The sequence below is a fragment of the Piliocolobus tephrosceles genome, chromosome 13 (genome assembly GCF_002776525.5).
Source record: "Piliocolobus tephrosceles isolate RC106 chromosome 13, ASM277652v3, whole genome shotgun sequence".
In the NCBI taxonomy this organism is placed as follows: domain Eukaryota; kingdom Metazoa; phylum Chordata; class Mammalia; order Primates; family Cercopithecidae; genus Piliocolobus; species Piliocolobus tephrosceles.
In genome coordinates, this window is record NC_045446.1 from 44283886 (window position 1) to 44300304 (window position 16419).

A 16419-nucleotide genomic window follows, 5' to 3' on the forward strand; every position below is an offset into this window, starting at 1 on the left:
CTCACAGATCTCTCTAATAAATAGCCTGCCTCCAGAATACATAGATGCAGGTGAGCAATTCCTTGGTTCTCTCCTTAGTATCTAAGGACAGTCTGGTTTTTCTTATCTTGAATATACAATGAGCCTCAGGAAAAAAATAAATTAGTGTTCACAAGAAAAGGAAAACTGGTGTCTATTGTAAACAATTGGCGTATAGTAGGTGGCAGCCAGTAGCCTGGCTGGGCACTTCTGACTTGCATCTAATCACTGATCAAACAGTGATCGGTTTGGGAATGTGGCCTAGGTTTTGTTTGTTTACTTTTTGTACAGTAAAGTACACAGATCTTAAATACATAGCTTGAATACATTTTAGAAAATTAACATACTTACATAACCACTGCTCATATTAAGATACAGAGCGTTACTCATGACCCCCTTTCTAGTCATATGGGGAGTTTTTGTTTCTTAAAACAACTACCACGACCCATCACTAGGCTGGGTTTCTGAACAATAACCAGAAAGTCTGGCTCAAAAGAAGAATGCAAGAAGTAACTGGGAATCCCAGGGGCAACACCTAATGTATTTCATCAGGCAGTAAACATTTCCATTTCTCTGGGACAGAATTACTCCCACACTCTGATACATCCTTTTTTTTCGCCCTATTGTCAAAGAGACACCTTTAAAAGAAAATCGATTTCCAAATCAGCTCTTATCTGTACAAAGTAAAGCACAGTTGAGAAAGGAAGAGGCTATGAAAGGGAGTGAAAGACGGGGCAGTGCTAGTTTTGCCCCCCGCAAGGTTGCTCTGAGACTTTCTCCCAAACAGATTTTCCCAAGGGTTCGCCAAAGATGGGGGAGGGGTACCTACAAGTGGGAGGGATCAACCATGAAAAAAATTCCAGCCTACTATGCCACTGCCCACCACAGCTGGCCAGTCCTCTTGCTGGTCAGTCCCAAACTGGGGACAAGCTGTGAGGATGGCACTTTAGTTTTCCACTAGTAAAATGGGCCTTTCAGAACCATCCCTTGCCAATCATGAAGCAATGGTCTGAGGGTCAGTGAACACGTCCACATGAAACTATACCACATTTGAAATGTGAAATCTGAAGGCTTAAAGTAGGAATGGAAAACTCCAGTGCCTTGGGGTCAGGCAGGTAATTTAAGGATTACAGCTGGCGAGCAGGTAGCAGCTGTGCACACTGGAGCAGGAGTGGCAGGTCTAAGGGGGTTGGATACTGGGACATCTGTTGATTGCCACCACATGGAGAATGTAGGCTCAAGGAAGCAATATCATTGTTTTTCTCAAGAGCAACCAGAAAGACATTTTCATGTGAAATAATGTAATTCTAAAAATTTGACAGGGAATCTAGTTTAAAAGAAGGGTAATACTGTGGGCCAAATAAAACACGTCAGCAGGGGAATGTAACCCAGAGACTGAGAGTTCTCAACCACAGGTCAGGATATCCTGGCCTTCCGGTCCGGGGTTCTCAATCTTTATTTCCACCCCATCCTCCTAGAGGGATGAGACACGTGCCTGATAGCAGTGGCTCGCTGCGGCAAATAAGAGACACACACTCCAGGCCGAACACTGCTGAAGTCCAACATCCTTTTCTGTTGTTTTTAAACAAATTATGAGACCAAGGTCCAGGGAGGAAGAGTGATTTCACAAGCCCACACAGTGAGGGTGGTGAAGCCTCCCTGCTCCCGTGTCCACCACCCCCTGCCTGACCCCTCCCTTGTGGACAGAGGTCAGGGTCAGGAGGTGAGAGCAGAGGCAGCAGGAGGCTGGGCCTCATCTCATCAACTTGGAGATTCTGCTTGCCCCAAATGGCCCTCTTATCCCACAAGCCCAAGGTTCCCTGCTCCCAGGGGCTGCTGGAGGAGCCCAGGAGGGCCTGTGTTCCTCACCTGCACGTCCAGGTTTTTTCGAGAGGAGGCAGGTGTGTTGGCATAAGAGCTGATGGAGGAGCTGGTGTTGATGTCATCAGTGCTGAGGTTGTCTATGGTGTCGCTGATGCCACTGCTGACGGAGCTGCTGTCATCCCAGCTGCCAAGACAAACACACATCCTGAGCACCAAAACCTCAGGCTGTTCCAGTTCAGGCTGATGATAGACAAACACACACTATCCCCGAAAAGATCCAATCTTTGCCACGAAGCCCCGGACAAAGCTCTTTTGCCTCAGATGTGACTCCTCTCCATGTCAATTTTTGGTGTCTGGGATTGGAAGCTGGGTGAAGAGGCTGACAGGTACCTTCCACAAACTAAGTGCTTCCATAGCAGGGGTGGCTACAGACACTACCCATGTCCTACCCCATCCTCAACTTCATCCTGGGAACTTTATGGAAACCAATTTGTTCCTTCCCAGGCCTAGTGGCAGAGTAGGGGCAGTGAGTCTGGAGACTAGAGCTAAACGCATGCAGGGAAGAACTCCGGAGCAGGCACCTGTCGGGGTCAGAGGGCAGAAGCTGCTATATGACTTCTGCAGACTTCACTCCCGGAATGAAACGCCGAGGGAGGGAGAGCGGCAACAGTCAGGAGAAACCTGTCAACTTGGTTAGCAGCTCTAACTCTAAGAATGTCCCCAAATACATCTAAAATAGATGTTCTTCATTTCCCAACCCTCCAACCAAATGAAGTCAGTCCCAAGCTGCCTAAGTCCAATCTCCTAGCAATGGTTCTTTCTTTCTTTTTTCTTCTTTTCCATCTTCCCACCTGCCAATACCACCACCACGTTTAATCTAGCACCAGGTCCTATCACCTTGCTTCTAAAACGTATCCAAACGTGTAGTTCTCTGCCCCCACTGCCACCCTGTAGTTCATGGTGCTGTTGACGGTGCCTGGGTTACTGTTAAAAGGCCAGGTGGTCTCTATGATCTGCTTCTGCTCCCTAATTGTCCATCCCCCCGCCCCCGCAGCAGTCAGAATATCCTGTCGCTCTACTGCTTAATACCCTTGAGTTGATTCTCAGATAATTAAGAGTCCAAACTCTCTATATGGCCCCTCAAGACCCTCTAAGCTTGCCTCCTACCCCAGTCCTGTTTCATACCCCTCTCCACTGCAACTGGCTCTGATCACATGCACTTCTGTTCCTTTCAAGCCAAGGCTGCTCTCTTCGAGGCTTTGTGCTGCTTGTCCCTCTTTCTGAACGCTTGTCCCTGCCTCCTCTCATCTTTCAGATCTCAGCTGAAGTATTACCTTCTCAGAAAAACAACCTCACTACCCATCAAGCCTGTCACACTCTGTCACATCACCCTGTGGCATTTACTCATTTTTTGCTATGGGGTAGCAGATATGAAGCAAGCGGTCAATAAATACTTGCTAATCGAGGGCTGGGCATGGTGGCTCACACCTGTAATCCCAGCACTTTGGGAGGCCAAGACGGGTGGATCACCTGAGGTCAGGAGTTCGAGACCAGCCTGGCCAACATGGGGAAACACCATCTCTACTAAAAGTACAACAAAATTAGCCAGGCTTGGTGGCATATGCCTATAATCCCAGCTACTTGGGAAGCTGAGGCAGGATGATTGCTTGAACCTGGAAGGCAGAGATTGCAGTGAGCTGAGATCGCACGACTGCACTCCAGCCTGGGCAACAGAGTAAGACTCTGTCTCAAAATAACAACAACAACAACAACAAAACTTGCTAATCGAAATTCATAGAAGTGAGAAGTCGAGTAGACAATCAAGCAAGCTTCCAAGATCAGTGTGACACTACTCTAATTGACCTATAGGGAGAAAGCGTAAGTATTACTGTTTTTCTATTGCACAGGTAGAGAAAGTGAGGCTAAGAAAAAAATAGATACCCTGTACAAGGTCAGAGGGCTAGGAAGAGGCGGAGTGGATCCTGATCCAGCCATTCTGATTCCAGAACCAACTACCCTCTTTACTGTGACTGCAGACGGTTTTGTATTATGTCAATTCTCAGCACACACCAGATGTGACACAGCCCACTTTCTCAGGAGGAAGCCAGGCTTGGGAGGCCAGGCAGCCTGGTTCAAGGCCACTCAGCAGGAGTGCAGATCTGATACCAAACCATTGACTTATCCTCATTATTCTAGCACTCAGTCTTCCACTGTCTTGCTGAAAGCCCTACAAAGTGGCAGCGTGGAACCTGGGAAATGCTGAGTGGCTGAGATTTGAAAGCCAAGAGCACATCTGCCACACACACACATAACCCCAAAGTTCTAATTCATTCCAGCAGCTTGGAAGATACCTGCCCGTACATCCTGAGCTCTGCTGATCAGGCAGGAAGACAAAGGCTTATTAAAAACCTGTTTTCGTCACCTTCTCCTTCAACACTATTTGGCTTCCAAAACCCAATCTGGAATATCGCGCAGAAATGCAGGGGAATGTGAGGGTGGTCCCAAGGAGGGAGGATGAGGCAGGGAGAATGAGGGCTCAAAAGGGGCTTATTGTGGATGAATCCACAAGGGTCCAGCAGCTCTGGAACTCTGCACACTTCACTCCTGTAATTCTACTTCTTGTGCCCAGCCCTCCATCCTGTTCCAAGTTCTTCCTTTAAGGCTTTCTCCAAATACTCCAGCCCACCCACATCATCTCCTACTTTGAATTCCTACATAGTGTCATTTGTATTTGCTTCTATACACTCTTAGGCAGTTTTCTAGCTATTCTCTATACAAAGGGTTGTCCTATCTTCCAAATATATGCAGGGGCCTGCTTAGCGATAACAACTAAGTGCTTATCATGGATCAGGCATTGTGCTGGATACTTTAAATCTATTGTTATAGATTTCTCCAGTCCTCATATCATACCTGCAAGGTAGGTATCATCCTGTCCATTTTATAAATGAAGGAATAGAGGCAGAAAGAGTAAGTACACTGACCGATGCCATTCCATGTTGGAACTGGGTTTAAAAAGCAAAATGTCTAATTGCAGAATATGCGCTCCTTCTAGTCTTGTCATGCTGCCTTCTGTAGCAACAATGGCTGTTCACTGAGCCTGTGCCACATGCCAAACTATTCAACATTTGCACATACTCTCACAGTCACTCTTAGGGTGTTTCACAATGAAGAAACTGAGGCCATGAGGACTGAGGGGCAATGCGGCAGCAATGTCAAGTTCATTCGGTGGGCCACATCCCTTCCATCTCCAGAGACATAGTCCATGCTCCTTAAATACCTCCTGATGAACTCAACGTGCAGAGGCGAGACAGAGCAAGTTTCTGGTGCAAACTTGCCACTAGTAGAGGATTCTAAGCCCAGCTCCCTGCCCACTGATTCTTTGCAGGGTCACAGCTTCTGTGCCTGCTTCGCCTAGGCTGGTAACCACAGGAGGATCTGATGGGGAAAGCGTGGCATCACAGATGGAAAAGGACTCAAATTTGTTCTAGTGATTAAATGGGTCTTTTCTTGCACCTGCTCTTTGGGGTTAGGAATTTAATGTATCTAAAATTTCTCATAATTTGATGAAGAAGAAAGGGGAATGGTGGGAGAGGACCGCGGCTGGCAGGGAGGAAGGAGAGCAGTTGTAACAGATGCTCATGAATCCAAGTCCCAAATTCTGTGCTTTGAAATTGTAACCGTTCTTCCCCTGTGTCCTTTCAACACCAAGATAATATTCCAGAGGGGCATGTGGCCCTTGATACACAGGATTCTTCCCATGTCAGTGCCTGGAGTACTGGGGGGCTTACCCTGAGTTCACAGGAAGCCTTTGTAACTGAGCCACCCAGAAGAGGGGAAGCCTGGGATCTAATCCATGGGTGGGAGTGGGGGTCACTTATGATGCGGATGAAGGGAGTGACGCGAGGGAAGGCCACGATGAGCAAGGGCAGCTTCGATATTTGCCAGAGCTGTCTGTGGCCAGAAACCGAAGCTGCCCCTGCAGCTGGAAAACCAGCCATGTCTCCTTTGCTTTCGGATCTCTGGGATACTAGCAAGTTCATCTTGACATAAAGTCACTTAGTTCTAACTTGTCCTTTTCCCATTCAGGGTACAAACGATCATGAGCCACCAAGATTAGGCCAGTGAGTTTGCAGATGTATTCTGGGGGAAACCAGTTCTACTAGATGCTCTGTGATAAGAATGTTGCCCTAAGAAGGGAATGTGGAATCTCCTGCCTTCTTGGAGATTCACACTGTAAACAGTACCTCAGCATTTTAACAGCTGTGAAGTCCAGTAAAGATCACTATAACTTTGCCTAAAGGAGCATTCCCCAAACTTATGTGACTACACAGAAAACGCTGAGAAGGATGAAGCACACACACAAAAAAAGCAAAAATGAAGAAAAATGCAATACAGCCTAGAGCTGCCAGTGGCTACTTGATTCTCACTTGCCTGAGAAGGAAGCTGGCACAGAGGGAAGCAGAGCTGAGAGGGATGGAAGTGTGCCTTTGACATTGCTTGAGCGCCCTTATCCAGCCATACTGAAAGCCAGAAGCATCCCTGGGAGAGCCAGCCATGAGAAATAGTAAATTCCTTTCTTTTGCTTTTTGTCACTTGGCATACTCATGCTAACTAATGGGGAAGCGTAATTTGTTTGTAAAATAACTCCAGACATGTGGCTGAGAGTCAGACGGGAAAAATGTGGAAAGCATGCAGAATTCACTCAGGCAGTAAGGACACTGGTTGAATCTAATCAAGTGGCAAAGGAAATTAGGTACAACCTGGGATGAGGCACAAAAGTCCACTGACCCAAATCAGGCAATAAATGCTGAAAGCAGTTACAAAAACTGATTAAGATAGCAACTTGAAAGGAACCTAGAGAATTCATGTTTACTATGTGGTGAAATGAAATTCCAGAGAGGTGGCTTGGGAACCCCGATCACACAGCAGAAAGAACTACAGTGTACTCAGCTATGATTCTGGAACCATCATTCCTGGAGGAGGATTTGACCATTCCTATGTCCTGGTCCTGAAGCTGATGGAGAAAAACCGTATGATGGCGCTGAGCCCACCTGAGATGATAAATCGACTACCCTCATTTCATATTGTGTGGTTTTAAATCTGGGAAACATTTAAAAAGATGAAAAAGAATGATGAAGTGAATCATAATATTAAGATTAAGGCTTTGTGATCATTGGGTTAATCTGTATGTATTTTTAACATGTAAAAGAATACACAGCATATAACAGGATCTGACAAAACAGTCTTGTGATTTCAATTTTAAATGACTATTGATTTTTTACTTGAGACTTTTAGGCTGAAATGTTTAAGAATTGGATTAAGGTTGTAAAAAGAATTGAAATGTTTATGATAATAATTTACGACATTTGTAACTTTAATTTATTTGATTTGCAAGAGTTGCTTAAGTGCTTAGAAAGATTTTGCTTGTTTGGTTGGTAAATCTACCCTGTCAGACATCTGAAGAGCTTAAGGAAACCATGTATGTTAACTTTACAAATGCAGTCTAAAATATTTAATAAAATTTAATTATCCAAGCTTTCAAACAGTACTAATTTTGCAGGTAAGTGTAATCTGTTGCCTGAATTAATAAAGTACTAACTGATAACAAGTGAAAATGATCTTAATTTGTGAAAAAAATACTTGTTTTACAGATGAAATTTGTAAGAAAATCCAGATAAAAAACCTAAAACTTCAATTAAATATTAAATCCTAGTTAACTCTCTAAGAAGTTATATTTTGGGCACAAAAGCACTCTTAAAAATAAGGTATTCTAAAAAGTATTAAAGCAGATTTCATTTTTTGAATGAATCAATGATTTTTATATGAATGACTAGAAGAATAAATGAACCCAAGGTGGCATCTTCTCTCCTCACCAGTTTTTTTTTTTTTTGAGACGGAGTCTCGCTCTGTCGCCCAGGCTGGAGCGCAGTGGCCGGATCTCAGCTCACTGCAAGCTCCGCCTCCCGGGTTTACGCCATTCTCCTGCCTCAGCCTCCCGAGTAGCTGGGACTACAGGCGCCCGCCACCTCGCCTGGCTAGTTTTTTGTATTTTTTAGTAGAGATAGGGTTTCACCGTATTAGCCAGGATGGTCTCGATCTCCTGACCTCGTGATCCACCCGTCTCGGCCTCCCAAAGTGCTGGGATTATAGGCTTGAGCCACGGCGCCCGGCTCCTCACCAGTTTTTGCCACTCCAGTTCACCTTCACTCTACACCATAAAACTTTCAAAGCAGTTCCAAAATTGCTCTGAAAATGTTGGTGGAGATAGCATTGTGTTTGACAACCTTGAGAAATAAGCAAAACAACCCCAGGGCCTCCTCCTGGAAACTAACAGGAATAACAGCTCCTCCAAACTAAGAGCTTGGCTGGTTTCCCTATCTTTTTGGTTTTTTAATAATTTTAAGACAACCTATCACAGATATGCCTAACTTCTTTGGCTGAAACAGCTAGAGAAATGGCTAGAAGATACTTCCACTGATTCATCAGAACAATCAACACAAAAGCATTATTTCCTAGCCAGATCACAGCCATGTACCTTTTTCTCTACTAATGAAATGTCCTACATTGATCAAGTCAGAGATAATAACGTAACTGGAGTTATAAGTGATCAGATTTTAAAATAACCTTCACCTATTTTTAGCCAATGTGTAGGTGGAAGGAATTTCATGGAACATTTTCTGTTTCTTCTCATAAACTCAACATTTTTAGACTCTTAGCCAGGGGCTTTGAATTCACTTGTTCATCTCATTCATTGAGCCACTGCCCCTGTGTGCCAGGCACTGTGTGAGGCGGTGGGGATAAAGTGATAATTCAGAGTTTTCCCTGCCTTGACCATAAACCCAGTAGACATAATAGACAACATAGCTTAGACATAAATGAAAACATAAAACAGGGAGATGAGCAAAGGGCAGCAAGTGGAAACAACACTGGTTCTAAACATCACTTCTATAGCCTCCCAAATCTCCTAAAGCCACCAGCCAAGTTAGAGCACAAGGAGCTCTTCCCGCAGCATTCCAAAGCCCAGGCCCACCAATGCTTTTAGCAATGCTGCTTTCTTCTTCAAGGCATGGACGTGGCAAGGGCCAGGAGCATGGAGAGCCAGGCCTTTGCTCCAGGGTTCCACAGAACTATCACCCATGAGGGTTCAGACAAGACACATCCTCTCCAGGCCCCAGTCTTCTCTTCTTTATAATGGAGTAGCTGGACTAAGCCATCCCAAAGGTTCCTTTCCAATGGACATCCTTTACATTTATGCTCAGAGAAAAGTTGGTACAAAGGCAAGTGGGCATACTGCAGGTCTCCACACTGAATGGTCTCCCCTCGTTCAGTAAAAGCTGCCAAACAGGTAACTCCATTTTCTAATGTCTGGGCTTTTTCATTGCTGATTTCACCTCTCAGATTATTATTTTTAGCTAGCCCTGAGTAGTTAGCAGCCCTTTTTAGACAGAAGTATGTTCTCTCATTTGATACGATCCCCATGGGAGCCTTTCAGTTCACATGTGCTACCTGCTTGGTCCTGCAATTTGAGTTTGCAAACTCTGGTATAGAGGTGTTACAACTCGACTCACAATAGAGTGTCTGCACCAGACCACGCTATTTATCCAAAGAAAGAGGACACAATCTTGCCTAATATGTAAAGCCACCATTTACAGCATTACCAAATATGCCAGGCACTGTAGGAGGTACATTATGTATATTATTCCACTCCCATTTTCCCCTGGATGGAAAGGAGGCTTAGGATGCAGAGTTCATCAGAAGGATGAGACTCAAACCACGGTAGAATGACTGCAAGCAGCCTTCCAGCTCATCGGAAAGATGGCACGGTTAGTGAGTATCTTATAGATTGCAGCACATAGCTACAGTACATACAGATCAGCTTTGAAATCTGTTAGCTAGCTTAATTAAAAAGAACCTCCATCTGCCCGCAGCCACCAAGTGTATCAAGAACAGACCCCATTTTGGCCAACATGCAGCATTTTAACCAGAATCAAGTCTCTCACCGCTTCAGCTGTTTCTCTACTACCTCTTGGAGAAATACAGATGTGAAGGGAAAAGCCCCTACAAAAGTGACCAGAAAATCCATTCAGACATGGAAGGGCCCATTAAACCAGGAGATTCAGTTTCAGTCTTAGAAGGGATGCTGACATCACTGTGTCAGGAATCCAAATGCCACTCAGAGGGCTTAAAGCACAATTTTAACAACCCCAACACAAGCGATTTGCTATGAAAAATGCAGGTGAAAGAAGCACAAATTATTTCAGCTTCACACATCTATTTTGCTCCACTGTTATGAGGAGTGAGAATTCCACAGAACTGAGAAAGTAAACCAGACTTCACTGGGACCCCTGAGAAACCACATTTAATATAGATACATTTTTAATATCAAGCTTTTCCAGAGAGGTATCTAAAAGGAGCAAGAATCTGTAATGGCCCTGAATTAATGTGATATTATGTTTACAATTTCATCTCTCATGAAGCAAAAAAGCAAAATAGAATCCCAAGGTTCCAGGGATGATTAAACAGATTTTTCCACTAGGATATACACACCCTTGCTTTCAGCAAAAGACTCTGAGAGGAGGAGTTACTGAAGGATCTGGAGGGAGGGTCATTACACCTTTCAAATGAACTCCCTGTGAGATAATGTTGTTTATTCAAGGGAAAGGCATGCTAAATGATGCTGTAAAAAAATCAGATTGTAGATATATTTTAGTTCCTCTCTACTCACTAACAAAACCACAGCCAGTTAGCAGAGATGAGGTTCTCTAACTATGGTTCTGAAAAGCAGTCTTCACAAAGCAAGGATCCTAATCCTCCCCAAACTCCAAAGGCTGGGTGGCTTCCAGGAGGCCCTTACAGTCCTTGGAAACAGTCTGGGCCAGCCCCCGCCCCTCTGTCTGCCTCTTTCCAGGTGACTAAGCTCACACTGTGGAGCTGTGACCAGCTGCATCCAGGCCTTACCTGCTCAATTTTCCAGTTCTGCTCCAGAATCAAGGCAGAGCCCATTTACAGGGCTGGCCCATGCCCCCTGCCAGACAGCTGCATTCAGTTGCAAAAAAGTCCAGACTGGTGGAACTTGTTTTCTGGCTATTGTTCAAGGCAATTGTTCCCGTGAAACCCCAGGGCCCGAGCAGAATGAGATCCTTTGGTGTGGATGAGTGAGCAAGCCTAACTGTAGGCTTAGTAGTAACCCCTGGGGAAGAGGAAGGGTTTGGCTACCTACATTTCCCACCAAACAGGTATGTTAACTATTTCCTCCCCAGGAGGTTTGCTCAGGAGCATCACCTCCTCTAACTACTGCTGGGGCCTATTAAGAAAATCCACCTTCAAAGAATGAAGCAGGGCTCCTGCAGAGTCCTACCTTTTGTAGCCTATGTGGAAATGATAATAATAGCCAACCTTAATGACATTTACAGTTGTGAGACCTTGTGCTAACTGTACTACATACTTTATTTCAGTTAATCCTCCAAACTCTGATAAAAATAATCACCAACACTTATTAACGGCTTGCTATGTGTGAGGCTCTGTTGTTATGTAACATGTTTCCTGCCAGGTACCATTAGATAAATATTATCACTATACCCATTTTACAGATGAGGCAATTGAGGATTGGAGAAAATAGTCCCAAGGGTCATACAACTAAGAAATGTTGAGGCTGGGATTTAAATACAGATACATGAGTGTTCAATCATCCCATTTATTTATTCATTTGACACATTTTAATGAACACTCATCATGTGTTCATTAGACTCTGAGGGACTTCAAAGTTTCCCACACCAAAGAAGAAACAGTTACTTGAGTTAAAACTATAAGCAAGCCAGCCAGGTACGGTGGTTCATGCCTGTAATCCCAGCACTGTGGGAGGCCAAGGCGGGAGGATCATGAGGTCAGGAGATCGAGACCATCCTGGCTAACACAGTAAAACCCTGTCTCTACTAAGAATACAAAAAATTAGCCGGGCATGGTGGTGGGCGCCTGTAGTCCCAGTTACTCAGGAGGCTGAGGCAGGAGAATGGTGTGAACCGGGGAGGTGGAGCTTGCAGTGAGCCGAGATCGCGCCACTGCACTCCAGCCTGGGTGACTGAGGGAGACTCTGCTTCAAAAAAAAACAAAAACAAAAACAAAAAAAACCACCACTATAAGCAAGCCACCTCTCTCTGGATTCCAGCTCTGGGACCAGCCTACATAGTTCGCAGTCCTGGTGCAAAATGATCAGAGCCTAAGCTTGAATTAATGCAAGGACAGAATGTAGCCACTAACCCTAGTAAATTCAGTCTCATCTAGTACCACTAATCCCAGGAGGCTCCAAACAGAGGGACCACAGCTCTGCAGAAAAATGTAAAATAGGTCTGTGTTTGAATTCTGGCTCTGCCATCTCCTTATCAGGGCACCTTTACCTCCTGGGTGGCACGTTGCTAATAACATCCAGTTATCATAATTATTTTGTTGGGACCATATCAGGTAGCCTGTGTACAGCTCTCCCTGCATGTCAGTTGCAGTACAGGATCCAGGGAAGCTGCAAGGACTGCAGGAAGGAGATGCAGGCCTACATCCTGAAATTCATGATAAAGTTCCAGTGTAAGAACTTGCTTCTTACTGCCATAAATGGATAGTGTCCTAGGGGAGAAGCAGCTTCTACAGACGGTGCCAGGTGCAAGGCCAGTGATTTGAGGTGGAGGGACGAAAACACAAACCCCATAAAAAGGGCTCCAAGGGGATTTAGCAGCCATCAGGCTTGAGTTTCAGCGCACAGCACCTTTGTCCCATTTTGGTAACTCATTCCTTGACAAGTAGGTGGTCCCCTGAGTAAGCATGAAATTTTTCCCTTTGGCTTCAGGAGCTTGGTCGGGTTAGAAAGCCCGGAGCTTTGGTCCGGATGCCTTAGACCCTCATTGTTACACTAGGCACCAGCGTGTCTGCTGACCTCAGCTACACAAAGCCCTCTCTCCTTCAAGGCTCCTCCGGAGAGGGCTGCTTACCCTTGGGCCACTGCCGGCTGGCTTTTGCCAAGAATATCAACAAACTCATCCTAGTTTTCTGTTTACCAGAAGATATGTTTCCCCTAAACATCAACAGAATTCAGCATATTATAGCAAATGAAAATAACAGTAAACATTTATACAAGGTGAAAAATTTTAATAATAGGTTCCAGGCACCATGCTAAGCACCATCCCACAAACACCTCTCCACTTTCTTATCAGGCACAAACTACTAATGCCCCCTTTTCATAGATGTGGAAGCTAAAGCTTAGAGAGGCTATGTGACCTGCCCAAGGTGCCAGGGTTAACAAACAGAGCTGGATTCAAACCCAGATCTGCCTGATTCTGAAACCCAAGCTTTTAAAAATCACACTGACTGAATGTTAAGAACAGAGGTAAAGATACTTTTAAATAGATCATGGTCATAAAAGAACTCAGAACTTCCAACTGTTATTCAAAATACGCAGGACACGTTAATGCAATCAAGCTACTTTTAAAACATCTCGAAGAAATTAAAGGGGATGGGGGACAAATCCCAGACAGGGCATTGGCCAGCTGTCTTGAAGTAGAATGGGATGGGAGTTCAATACCTCCATAGTCTCCCTCCCTCCAACCCTCCACTAACCTCCCAATATATCTTAGGGATGTGGGAAAACCTGAATGCACAAAACAGAACCACAGTTGCCCCAGGGCAACCAAGAGAGGCGGCTATCTCCCAAAAACAGGCTGGCCTCATTTTGCAGTTTGACAAGGGCCTGCCCTTAAGCTTTCTCTTTCTTGGGGGAAGTGGAAAGCGAAGGGACCTCAGGTCAAGACTTCTACAGACCAAGAGAAGCTCAGCTTTAGCTAATTAGGCACCTCCAGCACACATGTGAACAGCTAGTGCCAATGGCTTCGGTCAGCATTAATGTGCTGGGTGTAGATCTTCTCCCTTCAAGACTCCATAAATTCAGCGTCTTAAGAAGTAGACCCAGAGTTCCAGGGCACAGCCTCAGCAGCCCAAGGCCAGCTCCAAGGTCACTGGCCTTTCTTGATTTGACCTTCACTTGGGATCAAGTCCTCCTGAACCAGCTACAAACTAAAGCTCCAGCCTGATCCATCCAGCAGCCCAGGAGCCTCAAGATCACAGAACTCCCAGCTAGGTCCTACTGCCAAAGCAGGGCTGCTTCTTAATACACAGCCCTCTTCTTTCCAGAAACAAGCTGCATCTGAGAAGCCCAGGCAGGCCGTGCTGCTAGCATCCTGTGTATTTGGGTGAGTCCTCCACAACAAAGTGCGCCCTTCATCCAGCTGAAGTCACATTTAAAATTACAGGTAAAACCATTCCAAGCTCAGATGCCAAGCCCACCCAGGAAGGCATGATGGTAGAGTGAACTTGGGTTCCAGTCCCAGCTTTTCCTCTTATCAGCTGTGTAACCTTCATCAAGTTACTTAACCTCTCTTAGTTCCCACTGCTGATTTTCAAAATTGAATGTAATCTTCCTGGCTTTGCAATGAAATTGAATGACACAATGTCTGCTAGATGCTTGGCATGTGGTAGGTGGTCATGAACACTGTTTTCTTCTCCCCTTGGCTGGCTTAAAAAACAGAAATGTGCTTCCCTAGGCAGCTCTATAGGTCATAAGGTAGCAAGAAAAGTCCTTATGCTTAAATCTGCCATGCCATCTCTTCTGGAGCCTAGTTTACATACACACACACACACACACAGAGTAATCTGCTATATCAGTAAACACAACCACAAGTTCACCAGGCTCCTTAAATTCCAAACAAAACCTCCAACTGCAAGTCTTTTTAATCAGGGCCCTCTGAACCACAAGCAGCCCTTGCCTGGGGCCACACTGCCTTTCCCCAGCCCACCCCTCCATACTGCCCCCACCAGCTGAAAAGTCTGGAATAACGACTCAAGACAGCTGGGTGATCAACACCCAGATTTTCAGGCTCAGCAGCCTAATTTGGTAAGACGGTTTGGAAAATATTGACATTACCCAAATGTCTAGGTGGATCCAGGACATTTGGGTAATGCCCCAGTTTCCTCTGAAACCATCAAGGTTAGAATGAATGGCGGTGGAAGAGGAGAGAAGGTGAATTTCCTGACCAGTAACCTTGCCCCCCGCCCCCCTCCCCGCAACACACACACACCACCACACACCACCACAGAGCTCACGGTGATTTAGGCAGCTACACCACTGGCTGCTCCACCAGGCTTTTCAATGCCGGCCAAGGAAGACAAGGCAGTACATGCACCACACCCGCCCCCTGACCCCAGAAATTTTGGAAAATCGTCCTACCTTGTAAGGTTCCTAGGCCAGAGCATTTCACTACATTGTGGCCCTTGGAGAACAGCGGACAAAGAAGCTGAATGAATCTCACGGGATAGCAAGTCCTTAGCCAGCTGAGCCAGCCCACACTGGGCCAGGGAATCCCAGGCACCCAGCAACTCCGTAACTAAAGGACTAGCTAGCAGGGATCACCATTCCCCAGGCCAGGAAAGAAATCTGATCCCCCAACAAAATTAACCTCTGAAGTGCTGAAGGATCGCGAGGTCAGGCCTGAGTGCTGGTATCAAGTCAGCTGTGAAAAGTTTCAGCAAAGCAAAAGCTAACACCAAACTCTGAAACCATTACCGTAAAGCACTGAATGGAAGGGCCCTCCATGTGGTCCCAGGGGAGTTTGCAACAGCAGGTCAAATTGAAGAAAATCTAAGAGTGAAAAACTACTTTAAATCCTCACAGACTGCACAAAAACATTGCAGGAAGTCTTTCCAGCCCTAAGTGCTACTTTTAATGATGCAAAAATCATTGACTATAACATTTCTTAGCTCATTCCATTGACGTCTGAAGGCAAAGCCTTTGATTGAAATGATTAGCCTACAGAGAGAATTTCTGAACCTAAAAAGGAAATGATACCTGTTTGTACAGTTAACAACGATGCACATACATTATTTCCGGTGATGTCAATTTTGATGCAGTGCCAACAAAAATATGCATTAATTCCTCAGGCTACTTATTTCAAAAGAAAAAGAATCTCAGTCTAGGCATGGCTATATTAAACATTATGGTACAGAGGCTGGAAGGGGAGGTGGGTGGGAGAGAGTCCCAGCTCTGGGATGGGAAGGGGTTGCACCGACTAATCCCTATTAAAACCTGTAATCAAGGCACTCAGAAAGAACTATGTAAACAGATGTTATGAACAATGAACAACTGTATTACTACTGAGAACTCAAAAGCAAACTTATGTTATAGCCACAAGCTTTATTTGAAAACGAAGGATTAAGATGTTCTCCAAAACCCTGACTCCCTCTCCAAAAATCCTACCAGTTGGTTCCTGGCAGCTTTAAAAGACTTTCCCCACGAAAGGCTCTCCCCCTGGCCAGGGTGGCCTCTCCAGTGGAAGTGGGGAGTGGGGGTTGTGGCCCTGGGGGATGGTTAGGGAAGGAAGCAGTAACTGGCTCCAAGTGAGGTCTCTGTGTGGTCAGCGTTTGCTCAGCAAACAGAAGCTTTCAAAATGGAATGAAGAGCCATTCCTCCCCACACTGAAAAGGGAGGGAATAAAAGATCTGCTCAAAGAGTCGAGGAGGGTCTGGTGGTGATTCCCAGGTGAA

General features: G+C 45.3%; 1 protein-coding gene across 5 annotated transcripts in view; it reads right to left on the minus strand.

Annotated features, from left to right (window-relative positions):
• NAV2 (neuron navigator 2) overlaps positions 1-16419 on the minus strand; it is a 771558-nt gene that overhangs the window by 89446 nt on the left and 665693 nt on the right. For 4 of the 5 annotated variants that reach the window (XM_023191516.1, XM_023191514.2, XM_023191515.2 and 1 more), the window contains one exon: positions 1888-2026. In XM_023191516.1, coding sequence (XP_023047284.1) covers positions 1888-2026 — 139 coding nt within the window. Of the gene's footprint in view, positions 1-1887; positions 2027-15106; positions 15150-15442; positions 15683-16419 lie in introns of those variants that run through there. The other variant, XM_023191517.2, reaches the window with a different exon arrangement.